The sequence below is a fragment of the Musa acuminata genome, chromosome BXJ1-4 (assembly GCF_036884655.1).
Source record: "Musa acuminata AAA Group cultivar baxijiao chromosome BXJ1-4, Cavendish_Baxijiao_AAA, whole genome shotgun sequence".
NCBI lineage: Eukaryota > Viridiplantae > Streptophyta > Magnoliopsida > Zingiberales > Musaceae > Musa > Musa acuminata.
In genome coordinates, this window is record NC_088330.1 from 2498965 (window position 1) to 2517426 (window position 18462).

The following is an 18462-nucleotide window of genomic DNA, read 5'->3' on the forward strand; positions in this document are numbered from 1 at the left end:
ATCACCAGTGTCTCAGTCCCGACACTTCCGAGTCATTCTTTTGCTATTTAGTCATAGCTTTTGCTGCCATGCTTAGTTTAGTGTAGAGAATCCACACAGTATCTTTGTCTTGACGACCACCGGAATTGGGTGCAGCAATCAGATGTTACAACACAAAAGAATCAATATATAGACCCTGAAACAAATTAACTTGGATATCATATCATAAATTAACTTCCAACACTTGGACTGAACACATTCTGTGATGAGAAGCCTTGGTGAACATCTGATAATTAGCTTCTGAAATTTTACCTCATGCTCTCAAGTGGCAAAATTGCATGGGATCCAAGGGATGTATATAAGAAGGAAAATAATGCCAATTATATTTACAAGTAATATTATTAGGACGTGATCCAACCTTTTTTAACAATAGTTTGAACTACTAACCTTAAATGTAAGAGTACAAGTTGATAACAATATATACATCATATTTTTATAAATTAATTTAAATCTTTATCTATTTTCAATGCGAGAATAAACTTGGGATGCCATATTCTTCCATTATTTAAGAACTTAAAATCCTCATAATGGATTAATATAACCTAAAATCAAATCTAATAAGATAGCTGACACATTAATTTGTTGAATCTAAATCAATGCCCCAAGATTACGATGCTAAACTAATAATAATACACTCAGGATGAAAGTTTATGAAAAAACCATTTAGGAATTTACAGTGTAGTATGGTCGGGTTGTGGACTGATAACACATGTTGTCTTCCTAATTTCCACAGTTTTCTTTTACCATGTCACTCATGGAAAAAGGATTTTGGTCTTCACTCATGGCAACATCACCTTGAGATTGTATGAAATGTTCAAATACAACTCCATTGACCACAACTTCATGCTTCTAATATCACAATGTAAAATTTGTTCGCTTTATATCGGAAGAAAAGCATCAGATTCAAATAGAAAAAAAAAAAAAACATACTCTGAGAATGATCAGTAATCTCCAACTTGCACAAATTTATCTAAAGATTTATGATGTGGTATTGATTATTCTTCTCTTATGCACTTCACCTATGTTGTTCCCAAAATCCACCACAACAATCTCATTTCTACAACCTATATTGCATTCAACCCTTCACATATTCTTATCAAACACAAAGATCTCTGTTTGTGTTAGCATAAAGAATTATTCTAAAACTAACTGTTTCATGCTAACAAGTGAGACTAAATGTCAACAGTTTTGTCGATTCCAGGATTTTCAAATTGCCACAGTGAGAAACTACACAAAATTCATGGATGCTTAAGTTTGCACCAACTGTATGAAAAATGCTTGGTTGATGATTTCATTCATCAAACTGAACAACAGTGTGAATCTAACCTTCTTAATCTCTCTTCAGTTTCGATCACTGGAACAATCCGATAAAGCATTCCATGTTGATTTCCAAAACAACACAATAGAGTGATACAAAAATAATAGTCTAAATTTCAAAGAAAGGAACAGATCCAGGGTTACATGGAAAGAAGTACAACAGGCATCATGAACAGAAAGTAGCAGTGGCAACACAACAGTTACCTAACTGGAGCAGCAGCCAACTCTTTTAAGCGCAGAAACATCATCTTTCACATTTATTCTCTCTCCTTTAGTGGGGACAGTAGATGTTGCATCATCACCTGCCTCGACAGCCTTCTTGCTCACGATGCGGTAAATTTGAGTCAAAACCTCTGCAAATGCATTCTCCACATTTGTTGCTTCTAGTGCAGAAGTCTCCATGAAATAGAGTGATTCCCTCTCTGCATAAGCCTCACCATCTTCAGTTGGTACAGCGACAAGGTGACGGAGATCCGACTTGTTCCCAATAAGCATCACAACTATGTTAGGATCTGTATGGCCCCTCAACTCCTTCAGCCAGCGTTCAACATTTTCGAATGTAGCATGTCTTGTAACATCATAGACTAGCAATGCACCTATAGCTCCCCTGTAGTAAGCACTTGTGATGGCACGGTACCTGCAATTAAAGGTAGGATTATGCACCAACCAGCATTTAGCCCAGCTTGTGATGGACAATAGCAAGTTTCATGGTGACTGTCTCTACAAAAGAGCATTCGAAGCAGAAGGAAAAATGTGGACCTTGTAATATGATCTCAACATGGATAGGCAATGCCTATATCACAAAATACTTCCCTCATTACATTTTGTCATGGATATATATCTACTAAAGACTAATGTGTGGCAGACAACAATTATCATGCAGAATGATACCTATAAAAGTTTGTGCAAGTTACCGTCACGTGGCCTGATGATGTGGGTTCAATACAATGAAGAAATTGTTTCTTTCCATGAATAATTCTAAGCATGCAAATTTCTCAAAGTAGAATACCCATGTGAGATTGACACATAACTTAGATGCAAATAATTTTCACTAATTTTCTTCCTTTTCTCCATGGTAGAAAAAACAAGTTACCGAGAATCTACTAAAAGGATCCGGACCATATATGTATGTATGTGTGTGTGTAGCCTGAACCACTTTTTCTGGAGAGTTGATGCTTCCAACATATTGTCAACTAGGGATTAGAAAAGAGACTGGTCTTGCAGGTTACTTCTATTTAAAACAAAAAAAATTATCTTTTACATTAAAGCATTTGAGTCCCTTTAAGGCTTTAAGCAGAGTAAATCTATGAAAGGAAACAACCATGAGCCTGAATAAGGACCATATTCAAGGATTATAACATTCTTCAGCAGAGTAAAAGTATGAAAGGATACAACTGCTGGTAAGGTGTAAAATAAACAAGGGATCCATGGATCAAGCCAGAGAGCAAGAGATATCGGCATTTCTAAGCTGCCGTTAAGCGAACTTATCTATTCTGGGATAGTCCACAAATTTAAGGTGATTGACCTACCTACTAAGGATTTCTGACTCATGTATCTTCAGAACAGCTAATTACATAGGAACTAGAATGAGGACATGGAATGAAAAAATAAGGCAGCCACAACTGCAAGATATTGCTTCCAGCCAAATGAGTTCCATTATACTAGATGCAAAGTAAACAATTCTCATCACCAGAAGAAAGTAGAAAAATTATAAGAACCTCTATTGAAAAGCAAAACGAGTCTGAACAGCTAACAAGCAAGCATGTATTTCTTGCACATGCACTACCTGCTCGCTATATAAAATGGCTCCAAATTGAAATATACAGAAATTTGAAAAGATGCCATTCTGTAACATGCGAGTTAGAAAATACTCTCATGAGGTAGCCAATAACATCATATAGAAGGTGTTGTTACAACAGTGCATTGAACTAAGGAAGGAAATAAATACTATTCACCACATTAAGAAACAATTCAACAGCTCATATGGACGGACCTTCATTGAAGTGGGAATCTAGTATGCATGACTGAGAGATAGATGTCTTTTAAGAGAACTAACCGCATCCATTTACAATTTTGATTTAAATAATCAATGCATGGTATTTTAGTTATAACACAATCTCAAAAGGTATATTACAGCATTCTAATCTGTAGATGGATCACGTTGATTACGTTCTACAAACAATGCAAGGATTTGCGAAAAAAAATGGAAGATAATTCTTGAGAAAACTTATCACAAGGTATGGCCGTCTAAGAATCACCCAGTAATGAACAAAATTAAATGAAGAATACTAATCTTCAGGTATATTTATTTCTCCATGCAGGAGTAGATTTTTATAGCATTCGTAGTTCCTAGACAGTCATTCGCATATTATGTGCTTATTTCATGGATTTACTAGGGAAGCAATCCACCCCAGATACCAATAAATGCCTTGGAGCTGGAAAATGGACGCTTTTTCGAAGAGCCTTGATGGGTTTGCCAACTTTCTTTCTAGAATTGGAATAGCATGCTCACTAAACTTTAATAACCCATCAGCCAACAGCCAGGCATCCATGGAAACATAAATGTATTTTCCATTTGCGTTATGCATGTATTCCTCGTTTGCTCCTCCCGCATGGCCGAAAGAACCAGGTAGAATCTGGAGATCTGTCGAAGCTGGGACTTTTGCTCTTTCTTCAAGCTCTCTCACAGTTCTAAGATATGCCTCGATAATTAAAATGCCTATCTTGTGGTGAAAGGCTTAAACTCCAGGAAGACCAATCGATTGAAAATGGCTTAGCTTCCGATCTGGGAATGTCCAAATCCTCGGAGTCCACGACAAGGGAGAAACTTGCGGCCCAATCTCACTATACCCACTTCTCTGGCATCAATAACATGCCCAATCAAGAGAAAAGGAGAATGACCCTATGATTTAGATCTAAGAAGACTTCCTTGTAAGTTCGCCAAAGACCAAGAAGCGAGTACCGCATCGACCCGCAAAACCCTACTTAAAACACCCAAATCCCAACTAAAATCTCACAGACCCTATTCAAAAGAACCTCGGCCGGTATCAAGAAAAGGAACAGCGAAGAAAAGACAAGGACGGACCTCTCCTGGCCGGCGGTGTCCCAGATCTGGGCCTTGACGACCTTGCCGTCGACGGTCAAGCTGCGGGTGGCGAACTCGACGCCGATGGTGGACTTGGACTCGAGGCTGAACTCGTTGCGGGTGAAGCGGGAGAGCAGGTTGGACTTGCCCACCCCGGAGTCGCCGATGAGCACCACCTTGAACAGGTAGTCGTAGTCGTCCTCCGCCCGGTACGCCGCCATCACAAGAACAACAAGAGGAAGAGGAAGAGGAAGAGGCTCGCTGAGACCTTTGGGCGGAGCTCGGATCTAAATCCTTCCCCCGCGGGCTGAAGCGACCTCTTTTTGGCGCTGCTGCGTTGTTGATCTCCAAATTAATCATCAACGAAAGGAAAGCATTAAAAAGGGCCATATTTTTTTCAAAATTAAAATATTAATTTTTTAATGGATAAATAATTAATTATTTTTTTAACAATAAATAAATAACAAAAAAATTCACTTGAATTCAGTATTAAAGATTATCAAATCGGTCTTCCTACTTTCAATCTTTAATTACTAGATCTCAAACTAATCAGTATATCAATCTAATCTTTGGTAAGTGAATCGCGTATTATATCAATACATCTAATAAAATCATCGAAAAATATCAATTAAAACTTTAAATTGAAAGGTATATTTTGAGTCCTGGTCACGTCACAACGAACGTTGCGTCACGCTACTGCCAAGTAAGTAAGAGGACTACTCCCATACGTCGAGCCAAGATCCATACCAAGGCATTCCTTGGTACATTTTGTTCCGAAAAGCTCAGGACAACGCCCACACAAAGGTATCTCCTCGCCCCTCAAGGATCGGCTATCGTACTAAACCCGCATACGGTCGACCCTCGTACAATAATATAAAAATTCTTGATCGACATTTGATTAAGAGGGGTAAAAAAAAACAAAAAAGAACCAAGCACTAACTCACTCGTTGAGGACCCAAAGTTGATAACTACCCGACGAGAGCCTTTTGTGCAAGAGAGCGACCACCCCACGAGGCACGATCATCCCGACCGAGGGACACCAACCAGCATCCCAACGCTAGCATCCCAACCTACGGGTGTGATCGATCTCGGCAACTTGTTTGATCGAGCAAAGACTCTCGACATCGACTCGTGAATCAAGTCGTGCTAGGTCACCAACCGCGACACATTAGTTCACCAACAACAGAAACATCAATTTATCATTACAAACATTTGAATTGATAAATGGATCCCATATATTATCATCTCAGCATACCAATAACATATAAAAAATAATAATAGTAATAATCTTTATTCTTCTTAAATTATATGCATAAATAGGGATTATTGGGATGCCAATTGACAGCAGTTGAGGTGTGATTTAAATCATGTAGCGGTATAATTCTTGTTTGCTGTGGCAATGATAGTGGTGAGAGGCGTACACATGATGGAGTCGTTGGTTGCTATGTTGGTGTCCATCAGAAATGGTACATCTGGACCCACGTGAAAGCCACGTGAGGTCTTCCTCGCCCAATGGATGGGAGGCGATTCAATGTGTCGGTGTGGAGATGAGAACTTAGTTAATGCATGTGGAATCCGCATGCGTCCATTTCCATCATTTGGGTGGGAAGTAATCGATGTGGAAACCAAAGGTTTCCATTGGGTTGGTTGGTGGCATTGGATGCGATCCTGGTAGCATAGTAGAGATTCAAAATCAATCAAGATCGATTCTATCTTAATTAAAATATTTTAATCTAGGAGTTGTGACGATTCAAATTGAGATCAAACAGGGCGTGCCTGATAAGATTCTTTCGATACTTAAATTAGTAAGAGTTCAAAAGATTCGATCAAACGTCAAAATCCGAAAACTTATTTTGCTGAGAATCTCTTAAGAACATATCCGAAAGTCTTTTATGGTATGATATACGATCGTTATATTGAGATTTTGGTTAATGCTCAAGAACGATTATATATACTATTTATTCATCAATGAGATCGTCAAGTTATGTGTTGAATCCAAGGATATAGAGTAACAACTTGTTGACTCAGATTGTTACAAAAATATATCGTTTTGACTTAACGTATCAATCAATTAGGATAATATGTTGTCTAAATGAAAATGATACTGTATTAATATTTGGATTAACCAAAAATAGCAATGTTCCTTTTGCTCACTGCCTGGCTTCTTTAGTATTAACATTGTGGAGCAATTTTATCCTATGGTTGATTTTATTATTGTAGGCTTCCTTGTCTTTGATTTTTTTTCTAAAGGATCTCTATACTTATATTTCACATATTGATAGTATTTTTTTTTTTACTTTCAAAAAATACTTATCATGATTTTAAATTAGATTCGATAATAATACATTTTGAGCCCTTAACTAGCCTCATATTAAAGTTCATTTACGTTTATTATATATGTGCATCAAGAAAATATGCAATTTCTTCTTGATGTTGCACCGATGACACATCTCCTTGCTAGCATGTCAACAAGCAAATGTCTTCTTTTCGGAGTTTTGATGTGCCCATAGTGGAGTTGCATTAGTAGCTTTGGGAAGTAAATAAAATGTGCAACTATGAAAATCCATAAGGATTCACTTTCTACTATTTGATTCATTTAAACTGAAATACTTGTTGATTAATTCACGAACAATCTACCGATTATGATTCCCATTAGCATTGAACCCACAACAAAGAGAGAGAGAGAGAGAGAGAGAGAGAGAGAGAGAGAGAGAAGGGACCCCCTTGGATCATTGATTGCCATAATGTGAAGTGCCAACTTGATCTGATGTGAATGCTGAGGAGATGTCCCACCACTAGTGAATCTAAAATGATTGCGTCCTCCAAGTCAATGTCCTCCCCAAGACCGGTTGGTAGAACCAGCATCCAATTCCCTCTGCCTCGTATATTTCACCTTCATCCAACAAAATGATACACCATAACAAATGTGATCACTCTCATCATAGCCTATCATGTACAATAGCCCAACACCAATAAAAAATTCTACGCGAAGAGAGCTAACATTTGGAAGCTCTTTTGTACGCGAAGAGATCTAACATTTGCAATCTTGGGATAAGAGCACATTCTCAAGACTGCATATACTTTGTAAATGGATAAAAAACTATTCATTGGTTCCTTAGATCCACCTTCTCTGATGTTTTGAGTTTGGCTGACGAGGTTAACGTAGTTGAATTTTGTTTTTTGCCGAGGGAAGCAACCTTATGCTGTGGCCAATACATCTTGCTTGGTCCAATCCCAAGTACACAGAGTCACCCACGTAGATGCTTGAATGAAGGTGGTTGGCGTTAGGTTTTATTCGAGCTTCGTTTCCAAAATTGATCCGAGGTAGAGTAAGGAGTTGCTCTTCCTCCCCTCGTTTAAGTTGTTATTCCTTCCTAGTCAAGTTCTTGTATACATGTCGAAGTCGGGAGAGAGATTTCCGAACTCGATTCCTCCGAAGCCTAAGTCAGTGTTGAGTGGTGTTTGGGAGAGTTGAGTGTTCAAAGTTCCACCCCTGACGCTAGTCAGGAGGTTGGTTTTTATACTTGTGAACGAACATCAGTCATACATGATCTATTAAATTCCTTCGATTCCTCGGGTGGTCGACTCGTACCTTCCGTGAGGGCACCAATCGACCTGCATAAATTGATATTGTGTGGCACCGTTCCGAGCTTTCCGGAGCAACTTTGTACTATGTGATGTTGTCTTGTATAGCTTCGACAGCAAGGGAACAAGTAGAAGAATTATCAAATACCCAATCTAATCTAGTAGAGATACTAGTAGGACCATGTCTATTATTACATCAGGTATATTTAGATCCAAAAAAAAATCATTAAAAGTCTTTAATGAAATCATTAAAAACACAAAAAAAAAATTGTCTACCACTTAATTTATCATGTGAATGTAAAATATAATAAAAGTCTTTCATAATACATCAAGGTATATTGGAATGATTTAAAGTATAGAATATTGTGGTAAAAAAAAATAGAGATACTAGCATAAACATTGGTAGGGCCATATGACTTATCACATTTGGATCCGCCTTAAATCTTTTGGAAAGGATGTGAGGAGATGCTTCGGAAACCAACATCATCCTATGATGTTGCTCCTGTCTCTAGTATCGATATCATCGTTGGAGATTTACGTTAGGATGAACATCGTTGAATTCTTATCCAAGGTCCAAATGTTAGATCTTCTGAATCATTATCAACTAATAAAGTAGTGTAAGGAAAGAATTGGAGGATCTTTAGAGGTACGACGACATTGATCAATCTTGTGGCTAAGTCGTCCATAATGATAACATTTTAAAAAAATTTAAAGCATTAGAATATAAATAAAAATAAAATAAGAATAAGTTATCTTCCATCTAATGTCTTCGTTCAAAACATTATGTTGTTTTCTAATGTCTTAGTTCAAAACATTATGTTGTTTTCTAATGTCTAAGTTCAAAACATTAACATGATGACTGATTCCTTATCCTATTGAGTTTTGACCACTAGCCTACCATCAAATTCTCGTCATTTTTAATATTAGACTGATTTGATACCGTGTATTTATGGTGATGCATAAGCATATTGAGCTTGAACTACTAACATCAAATAATTTAAACTTAAATTGATAACAATACACTCAACAAATTATTATAGCCTAATAAGAGGGGTCCTCAGTATGAAAACTCCATGACTACTCCACAATTGAGAAAAATTATCACAAATATGCAGTATAATGGGTCAATTATATTGAATTTGAGCAAAATCATCGCAAATACATGATATGATTAGTCGCTTACATATTGCGATTGCGCAAAACCATCACAAATACAGAGTTTAATGAATCAATTACATATCGAAATGTCTAAAATTATATAAAATTCACTTTACATAAACCGTTAATCAGGAAGTCAAGTCCATGACACGAGATTACGGCGATAGCCGATAAGGACATTGGAATATTCTGAAAGAATAATGAGAAAATACATGATAACCAGAACGTGTTTTGTGTAAAACAACAAATGGATGCATTCCGACCTTGAGTGACTAATTGGCCTCTTGCAAAGCGCACCGAAACAAGAACATGAAGAGTAACTAATAAAATTGAAACAAATAGATGCCACCCGCCTAGTAGTCAATCTCTCGATACCAGCTAGTATTAATAATTAAGTGGAATTTAAGGTGCTACTGCTTAGTACAATAGTCTACTTCAACCGTGACCTTGAGTAAGCTTCTCAGTTAGAAAGGACCTTCTTGTTCGGCTCAAAGACATACTTGATAAGCGAATCTTTGATTGAAAGCAACTCAGGAAACTCACGCTTCAACTTTGTGGCATCCATCTCGTTGTTGCTTCGAGGTGCGACTATGACTTCGGCCTGCTCTTCCAGTGTAAAATTAACCCACTTGAAGCTGGGGTCGATGTAGCTCTTGTACATCTCTAGGATCTCGTTGTGGCTCATGGCACCAGGATTGGTGAAGTTCCATATGCCCCTGCAATTCCTCTTTGCCATCTCGATCGATATGGGCAGAAGTTCGTCCAAAACCGTCATGCTATTTGGAATGTTCACAACCTTGTTGTAACGCGTGATTTTTGTGATGAAATTGCGCGGGTTGCTAAGATCAGAAGATATTGGCATCCTGACTCTGAGGGTGCAGACATTTTCATATTCTTTCAGAAGCTCTTCAACCTGCATCATGGAAACTAATACATTAGCTTCGAGGTATATGCATATGACATGAAGTTAAAAGAAGAATGCCATTGAAAGCAAGCTAGAAAATACCATTGCTTTAGTCTTCGAATAGAATGAACCAGTAAAATTTGGTTTGTCTTCCTCCTTGAAACCAATGCCTGAGCCCTCCAGGTGTTCAGTGTCATATTCAAATATACAACCTGTGGCATAATTCATCAGTAGCAGCCCATGCTCCCTGCAAACATCTGCTAGCGTCAAGGTTCCCGCAACATTCGTGCGAATTGTCTCCTGCTTATGTGACTCACACCAATCAACATTAGGCCTGCCGGTTACACCTGCAGCATTGAAAACATGAGACGGCTTCACATTTTGAATATCCAGTATGAGTTGGGAACGTTCTTCCAGTCGCCCTCTTCCGTATTCATACGGTATACCCTGCTTTTCACATATCATGCCGAGAAGGCCCCCGATCCATCCAGTTTTACCATATATCAAGAACTTCAAATGTGGTTTCTTTGAAGAGGTTCTTGGAGTGGGAACAACCATCCTTTTCTGACTGTTAGTGTTTGCCGACTGAGAAACTGTGACCTTGGTTTCTTCAGCTCCATCGACATGTCTTTCAATACCGGGCATCATCAGCATCCGTGGATGAGGCAACAGAGCACCTGAAACATCTCCCCACCAGTCCGGATTGCTCGTGTACCACTCCATCGTCTTCTTGAGTCCCTCCTCCCATGTGGTCCTCTCCGACCATCCTATGTTCTTCAGCTTCTGATCATCCAAAAAGTACCTCTGGTCATTGAAAGGCCGATTCTCCACAAATTCAATGACCCTATCTGCTTCCAGTGAGAAAAGCTTGCAGACATCCTTTGCCACATCGATCACTCTCCTTTCTTTCGTCGTTCCAATGTTATAAACATGCCCGACTTCTCCTCTGTGAAGAACAACCTCGAATGCCTCCGCCACATCCTCACAGTACAGATAGCTTCTAACATTAGAGCCATCACCATGAATCGGAAGTGGGTGACCCCTCATGGCCAAAAGGATGAATTTTGGAATCAGTTTCTCGGGGAACTGATTCGGCCCGTAGACGTTGTTTCCACGGGTTGTTATCACGGGCAAGCCATATGACCTCCCGTAGGCCATAACAAGCATCTCAGCCCCAGCTTTCGTTGCGGAGTACGGGTTGGTCGGCAGGAGCTGAGATGCCTCATGGTTTCCGACCACAGCATCCTCGTCGGTCTCCCCATAGACCTCATCAGTGCTAACATGGATGAACCTTCTGATCTGCCCAGTGACCTTGCAGGCCTCGAGGAGGACATGAGTGCCATAGATGTTGTTCTTGGTGAACTCAAAGGAGTTACCAAAAGAATTGTCGACATGGGTCTGCGCTGCAAAATGCATGATGGTGTCGATCGACTCGGTGATGAGGAGGTAGTTGACGAGGTCGGCGCTCCCGATGTCGCCCTTGACGAACTTGAAGTTGGGAGAGGAGCGCGAGGGGTTGAGGTTCTTCAGGTTGGAACAGTAGTCGAGCTTGTCGAGGACGACGATCTTGTACTCGGGGTAGTTCCGGACGAGGCGGTTGGCGACATGAGACGCGATGAAGCCTGCCGCCCCGGTAATGAGGATGTTCTTCGGATTGTACGCCGCCATCTACTCTGTACAGAAACAGATCACCCGTTGCCCACACAAGTCAGATCCAAGATCTAGAACACACCAAGCAATGACGGAAAGAGGACTACAAATCTTTCGCAGATCCACCAACGGCATCATAAAAGCAAACAGTTTTAGTCGATTCACAGTCCCAATTCAATCAATCTTCAATTCGCAGACAACAAACAAAATATCAACGAGAATTAACCCAAACAGCAGTAGATCTCCCCCAAAACGATGGAAATCATCCACCATTAACCAAGATGAGATCTTACTAAACAACCCGGCAACTCATCAAACAAAAACCATCTCAGATCGTCCCCTCGCCTGTCGCGAAATCCACGAAAACCAAACCCAGATCCGAAGAGCAAGCACCGAGAAAAAGGCGAGAAAAATCGCACCTTTTGCAGAAGAACAGAGCGATCGCTGTAGCGGCAATCCAATGTCAGGATCCGGTAGCAACTCGCAACAGATGGATCCGAAGATAAAGCTCAGGATCTCGAGAGGAGGAAGAGGACGCGGAATTGGGAAGCTTCGTCGCGGAGGACGAATGCGTGGTGGATTGGTAAGAACGCGGAGAAGGCGGGTGGGAAGACTAGTTCCGACCGGGGACGAGTAAGACGGGGAGGTGTCAATTTATTTCTGGATTACAGGGGAAATCTCTTCTCGTTTCTAAGGGGGAAGGAAGACTAATTAATGAGGGGTTACGGACTAATGGAGAGATTTGAGGAGGACACGGTGGGAATCTTGTGATCTCCTATGAAACATGCGTGCATATATATACTTATATACGGAGAGAGTTTAGATCTTAGATCTCTGTCTCTTAATTTTGGTTATTTCTAAATTAGATTATGAGGATCTTAACCTTATTTTAATGTCCTGTGACTGTGCTGCTTTCAACAAACATAGGAGGAAATGGGTCACGCGGTGTGCATGAGTCACAACAAGTCCATGACCATCATAAATGGAATTCGTCGACAGTCAAGCATCAGATAAACCATCAGATCACATACTTCAACATAAGCATGTCCTCAGTGGGACTCCAACCACGACCTACACTACGAAAGCATGCGGCTGCCAAAGAGGAAAGGAAGCAGCAGTACACGAACGATGCTTCCAAATGCTTGGTTAGTGCTTTAGGTGGCCCTCGTTGGCCTTCTTGAACACCCGGGCTTGCGCTGCGGCAGCCTTGTCGGAGACGACCGCCGCGTTGAACGCGTCCCTCACTTGCTGCGTGCTGAACACGAAGCTCTTGTTCGCCAGGGAGTTGAGTAAAGACGCTGTTCCTTCTCGGTAAAGGGCTCCGATCCCGTCGGCGCGCGTGTTGGCCAGTGCCTCCGGCAAGCTCAGGCTCCTCCCGAAAGCTGCAGAAGCGGGTGGGCCGAAGAGTTGGCCGACGGTGCCCCAGTAGCCGATCAAGCCCCATATCGCCGCTGAATGTGTTCTCCAGTAACTAGAGAACCACATGATGTTACCGTGAGCTGAAGAAAAGGTAGGCTGAGACTGGAGTAATACGCTTACTCGCAAGTGAAGGGAAAGGTGTTGGGGTCGAAGGGAAGCAGCGGCGTCGCAGGGGGCGAAGGGATCACCGGGTATGTCGGACTCGGCGGAACGAGAGGAGCAGGAGTGACGGGGCCATATGTTGGACTAGGAGGGGTGGTGACGACCGGGACTGAAGGCGGAGTGTAGTATCCTCCACCACCGTGAGATGGCGTCGGCTGCCTGCGAGACGGTGCACCATGGCCGCTGCCACCGCCACCACGGGACGGGGTCGGGCAAGGAGTCGCATGTGAAGCTGCACCGTGCAAGTCATGAGTCCACTACAACATCAATGTACCATAGAAGAAGGGACAGAAACCATGAGGTCACAGCATTTTACGTGGCGGAGTAGTGTTCGGGTCAGGAGAGTAGTAGTTCTTCCGGTCAACAAAGCCACCCTCAGGCTTCCTACTCGTCGCTGGAGTGACGACTTCCTGGAAGAACAACACCATTAACACAAAACGGACGAGTTCAAGAGTCTTCCCTTTCTTCTCGCTCCCCATGCCGACCGAGCTCAAGAGGTAGAGGAAGGGAAGTCGAGCTCTGTGGAAGTGGGAGAGGCAGTAACTGCGAGCGTATATATACACATGAAAGAGAGAGCTGGAGCGAGAGCAGTGCACACGACCATTAATACAGCAAGCGGAACACAGTAGAGGGTTAGTTGATATGCTGCAGGGTGCATTAATGTCCATTAAGGCTTTGCATGTCGCACAGAAGAAACATTTGAACACGTAGGAAGACGAAGGTTATTTGAATCAACGTAGCTGTGACATAGGTAGGATGACAGAAGCCTGTCGTCCTCTTGTATACATCGCTTTACCCCTCACCCATGTCTCTCATGAGGACAGCTCGTATAGCCAAAGCTTCATACGTATATGGAACATCTAAGACTCGAATTAAAGCTTCCCAGGAATAAGATAGTGAGAATAGACTGCATCGGAATGCCAAGAAGGGAAGAAAATAGAAAGAAATCTAACACCTCTCAGCTTTGATACAGATGTACATTCAGTAGTGTTGCGGCTTTACAGATCATATCTCGCTGGATCTTTACTACTCGAGAATCATCATTATTGCATGTTCGTCCGGTTGGAATGTGATGAAAGAGGATTAAGTTGTATTATCGTGACCTTATGGCCCTCCTTTTCTTTTTTTTTTTCTCTAATCCGGTGAACAAATGACGAAATATTTAAGGTTATGTGATAAGGTCATGGTCATGTACATGCTGTGCCATCATAAAAATCATTGATTGCACGAGAGAAATATAGTGATTATTGGACACTAATCACACGTTGAATTATCGCAGCATCCCAATCGTGTGCCCATCTTGGGACATTGGGCCGGACCCTGGCCCAAATACATCGAGTTAGGACTGACCCAGCATCTTTTCCGACTCAGGCCGGGCCGACACAATCTCGACCCGGCCCATGTCGACACCATCTCGATTTAATAGAAAAGGCCCAATTCCTCTGCGTGATATTCCTCTATTTCACATTATATCGTGTGTAATTTTTGATTAAATTCTGCATAAACTAACATTTTCTTTAATGGATTTTATTTTATTTTTACAAAAATCACAAGCATTTTTAACATTTTGTATGTCGTAAGGGGTATTAAGATCTTTCCTATGACGATATAAAGTATGAGATTGTAAGAAAGATTAAAAGTGATTATAATGAATAATGAGTTTGATGAGTCATTGGACATGACTGTGTGATTTGGACGATGCACAACGAGAAGTATATGTGGGAAACGAGAGGTGGATGGGACGGGCACCGTTTACCTGGAAAGCGTACGCGAAGCGCTCTATGACATGGCAGAAACCTTCTCTGCCATTGTCGTGTCTTGTTCCTCCTACAGTGCGATTCCTAGGGGCGTGTTGAGCCAGTAGGTGGATGGCCACCGTCCCTATCTGCCTTCACAAGTCCTTGGATCTTCCCGGAACTCCGCCCTAAACAGTGGAAAAGGGATGAGAGGACCAATCGAGGCTTCCATGTAGCTGTGGAACAGTTGTAGGACTGTGTCTCTGCATGTAGATTTGCAGAACTGGTCATGTTTAATCACAATCTTTCAGAAACTTCATGGTCATGACAGCAGTCTGGATGTTGATTCCTCGAAAGAGAAAGCTCTGTTTGATTCCATATACATGCAGCTCAGTTCTGGTTGTGTTGGTTGTGCCGTCACTGATTGCCAGTAAAAAAAGAGATCGCACACATGAATCCAACTCCTGGATGCAAACAAAGAAAGGGGAGGGATTGGTCAAGAACATCCCGGAGCAAGATGCAGAGTCTTGGGCAAGCCGACAGTGGTGGGTGGCTTACAGCGTGACCCATATCATCCCCCCCTCCTTCTGGGGCTCACAGTTGCCTCATTGACCAGAAGATCTCATAATGCCGAACTCGGAGTAATTAATGGAGCGGACAAGGATACAAATCAGGATGTGGACTTTTGTCACCCTGCTTTTCTGATTGCTGATAAGGATGCTCAACTGATTCGAGCTCGACGAGGCGAGAGAAAGGTTTATGTGAGCCAGACTTAACACTCATCAGCCATTGCTTCTCTCCTCCACTGCAGATCGAAGAGGATGAATTGCTTGGGAATCCACCAACCCAGATGAATTGCTTGGGGACAAGAAAACCTGTGTCTTCGAGTCATGAACATGAGTCAAAGGCCTTTCCAGGCGTGGCTTGTCCACATCCCAACAACACATGCAACCACTGCAACCAGAGACGACTTGAGGACAAGCTCAAGTAACCCTGCTACTGCCGCTGGAGGAGGTTGTGACCACAAAAGCTGTCCATCACCCACTTCCCCGCGTGAACCCCCCTGACTGGTGTTTAGTTGGATAAAACTGACATGGTAAAACATGAGGATTAACGAGCTATCAAATCAATTCAGTGGCTCAGTTCCAAAGTCAAACCACATCTGTTTCTGGCTTCGTGCATGAATGCTTCAAAGTCAAAGCCATTCAGGTGACTAGATTACTCACGTTTCAAACAAGGTTTGCTCATCTACAGCTTGTGGTGAACGGGAAGGTGCACCTTTTCCTTGGCTTTTTTCTTCTCGGTTCTTCTGATGGTGTTTCTCTTTTTGCTTTTCATCGTTGTGGATGTTCCAATTTGACTATCGAGCGAGAAAAAGATGCTAACTTTGGCAACTTTCTGGTGTTACCATATACCATTGACTTTACTTAGCCGAGTATGATTATTTTGCGGGGCCGAAATGATACCACCGCGAGAAGAAGGAGATTTTGGGGATTCCAGCCCCATGGCAGGCAATAGATTACGGTGGACTCGGCGCCGAGCGGCTCTGAAGTCAATGCCGTCTCAGCCTTTCTCTGACTCGGCCAGTCTGCGTGACTTCATCTTCTGCCACAGCAATTTGCCTGGAAACCGTTGGGCATTTTCGAAGAGCCCAACAAGGACAAGCAGGGAGAGAGAGACAGAGAGAGAGAGAGGGGGGGGGGGGGGGGAGAGGGGGGAAGACTTTAGCCTTCCGGTCATTTTTCTCGTCATTTCCGGCTTCTTCTTTCCATATACTCTGCACATGCAATCTGTTTGAAAGGCTGGTTCTGCTTTGTTGTAGAGGAGTCTATCAATGGAGAACCATCACCTGCATCTCCAAGACAGAGAAATCCAGTCCGCGCATCCCAACTCCCCCCACTCCACCACCAGTGGCAGCTGCATCAGCAACAACAACGGAGCAACAGCAGCAGCAGCTACTGCTGGTTTAGCTCCTCCGCCACCACCTCTAACTCCGAAACCCCTCTCAAGATCCACCGATTCCAATCCGTACCCCACCACCTTCATCCAGGCTGATACCTCCTCCTTCAAGCAAGTGGTCCAGATGCTGACCGGCTCCGCCGAGACTACCGCGAAGCACGTAGCGTCGGCCGCAGCGCCTGCCAAGAACCCACTTTCGCCGCCGCCAGTCGCCAAGTCCGCCACCGCCCCAAAGAAGCCGGCTTTCAAGCTCTACGAGCGCCGCGGCAGCCTCAAGAATCTCAAGATGATCGGCCCTCTGATACCGACCTTGCTGGGCTCCAACCCCAGCTCCCCCGTGGGCAACGGCAAGCCGTTCTCGCCGTCCCGAAACCAGATGCCAGAGATCTTGTCCCCCAGCGTGTTGGACTTCCCTTCGCTGGCTCTTAGCCCCGTCACACCGCTGATCCCCGACCCCTTCAACCGACCACCGCACCCGAATCCAGCTGCGGGGATGTCAGCCGAGGACCGGGCCATCGCCGAGAAGGGGTTCTACCTGCACCCGTCACCGAGGACCACGCCAAGAGATGCGCAGCCACCGCGACTGTTGCCTCTATTTCCCGTCACCTCGCCGAAAATGTCATCCGCTTCAGCCGCTGCTGGTTCTTCTACCTGATGCTTCGTTTGGTACTCGGAAGACTAGGATGAATTGTGGACTTGGTTTCTTTCCCTTGGTTAATTTAGCTGCTGCTGTCGTTTCTTTGTGTGTGTGGGAGGGAGAAGGCACTTTTGGCGGAAATCTGTCTGCTTCATGTGCAGAAATTTGAGCTCTTTCCATGACCTCGGTTCTTGTGATCTCTCTGTGATGCAAACGGACCAGGGTCTGAGAGCAAAGCAAGCCAAAACCTTGAGTAATAAAAGTTATGAAGTAGAAATTTCAATCATATTTCAGATGATACTTCCGATTGTTGCTCCTGAGAGAAGACGAGAGAGAGAGCGAGAGAGCGAGAGAGAGAAAATTTTATCCATCCCTCTGCAAATTATGTTTCCTCTTCCCTTTCTGCTTTTCTTTTTCCTCTTTGTTTTTGTCAACCTACGATCAAAAGGAAGAATTTTTTGCACAGTGAAAGCGAAAGCATATCCAAATAATTATTGAAGCATCGTAGAATAGGCCATTGGTTCTGGTTGAGGAGTTGATTCCAAGAAATGTCAAGAGGATATCTTCTCCATTCCACACAACTCAGGAAGGAAGAAGGGGCAGGGTGGAGCAAGAAACAACACAAGGGGTGGGGGAGGGAGGGAGGACACTTTGCCTTGAGAACCCGTGAATGACCAGGGTTTCCATGGTCAGGGGAGGGAGTACAGTGATGACTGAGGGCTGTACTTGTGCTCACAGCACATGAGACTGGAGGAAGACAATGATCCTCTCCCACACACCCTACCCTTTTGCTCCTGATCAACAGTCTTCA

At 42.8% G+C, this 18462-nt stretch overlaps 4 protein-coding genes across 5 annotated transcripts; 1 reads left to right on the forward strand and 3 right to left on the reverse strand.

The window, feature by feature from the left end:
* Positions 1-1394: 1394 nt before the first annotated feature.
* On the reverse strand, positions 1395-4785 carry LOC135641273 (ras-related protein RIC2-like). The gene is made up of 2 exons (XM_065156551.1): positions 4442-4785; positions 1395-1993 (listed from the first exon to the last, which is right to left on the reverse strand). Exons 1-2 carry the CDS (start codon positions 4660-4662, stop codon positions 1561-1563), a joined length of 654 nt encoding a protein of 217 aa, XP_065012623.1. The 5' UTR covers positions 4663-4785; the 3' UTR covers positions 1395-1560.
* A 4478-nt stretch (positions 4786-9263) lies between these two features.
* On the reverse strand, positions 9264-12483 carry LOC103980241 (trifunctional UDP-glucose 4,6-dehydratase/UDP-4-keto-6-deoxy-D-glucose 3,5-epimerase/UDP-4-keto-L-rhamnose-reductase RHM1). Of its 2 annotated transcripts, none has more exons than XM_009396567.3 (3): positions 12158-12483; positions 10191-11756; positions 9264-10097 (listed from the first exon to the last, which is right to left on the reverse strand). In XM_009396567.3, the coding sequence occupies exons 2-3, from the start codon at positions 11754-11756 to the stop codon at positions 9645-9647; spliced, it is 2019 nt and encodes a 672-aa protein (XP_009394842.2). In that variant the 5' UTR covers positions 12158-12483; the 3' UTR covers positions 9264-9644. The 2 variants fall into 2 exon arrangements, with proteins under 2 accessions (XP_009394842.2, XP_009394841.2); XM_009396566.3 differs by having other exon boundaries at positions 10191-11761.
* Positions 12484-12717: 234 nt separating this feature from the next.
* On the reverse strand, positions 12718-13862 carry LOC135672282 (protodermal factor 1-like). The gene is made up of 3 exons (XM_065180741.1): positions 13636-13862; positions 13278-13551; positions 12718-13209 (listed from the first exon to the last, which is right to left on the reverse strand). The coding sequence occupies exons 1-3, from the start codon at positions 13796-13798 to the stop codon at positions 12885-12887; spliced, it is 762 nt and encodes a 253-aa protein (XP_065036813.1). The 5' UTR covers positions 13799-13862; the 3' UTR covers positions 12718-12884.
* A 2790-nt stretch (positions 13863-16652) lies between these two features.
* LOC135641274 (VQ motif-containing protein 4-like) lies at positions 16653-17937 on the forward strand. Its single transcript, XM_065156566.1, has 2 exons — positions 16653-16790; positions 16878-17937. Exon 2 carries the CDS (start codon positions 16890-16892, stop codon positions 17667-17669), a length of 780 nt encoding a protein of 259 aa, XP_065012638.1. The 5' UTR covers positions 16653-16790; positions 16878-16889; the 3' UTR covers positions 17670-17937.
* Positions 17938-18462: the final 525 nt, after the last annotated feature.

Coding starts and splice junctions, on each gene's coding strand:
- LOC135641273 (XM_065156551.1), bottom strand. CDS start 4,662: ATGGCGGCGTACCGGGCGGAGGACGACTACGACTACCTGTTCAAGGTG. Junction 1,994..4,441: donor GACACCGCCGGCCAGGAGAG/GTCCGTCCTTGT, acceptor CTTTAATTGCAG/GTACCGTGCCATCACAAGTG.
- LOC103980241 (XM_009396567.3), bottom strand. CDS start 11,756: ATGGCGGCGTACAATCCGAAGAACATCCTCATTACCGGGGCGGCAGGC. Junction 10,098..10,190: donor ATTCGAAGACTAAAGCAATG/GTATTTTCTAGC, acceptor TCCATGATGCAG/GTTGAAGAGCTTCTGAAAGA.
- LOC135672282 (XM_065180741.1), bottom strand. CDS start 13,798: ATGGGGAGCGAGAAGAAAGGGAAGACTCTTGAACTCGTCCGTTTTGTG. Junction 13,552..13,635: donor CCCGAACACTACTCCGCCAC/GTAAAATGCTGT, acceptor TGCACGGTGCAG/CTTCACATGCGACTCCTTGC. Junction 13,210..13,277: donor ACCTTTCCCTTCACTTGCGA/GTAAGCGTATTA, acceptor GTGGTTCTCTAG/TTACTGGAGAACACATTCAG.
- LOC135641274 (XM_065156566.1), top strand. CDS start 16,890: ATGGAGAACCATCACCTGCATCTCCAAGACAGAGAAATCCAGTCCGCG.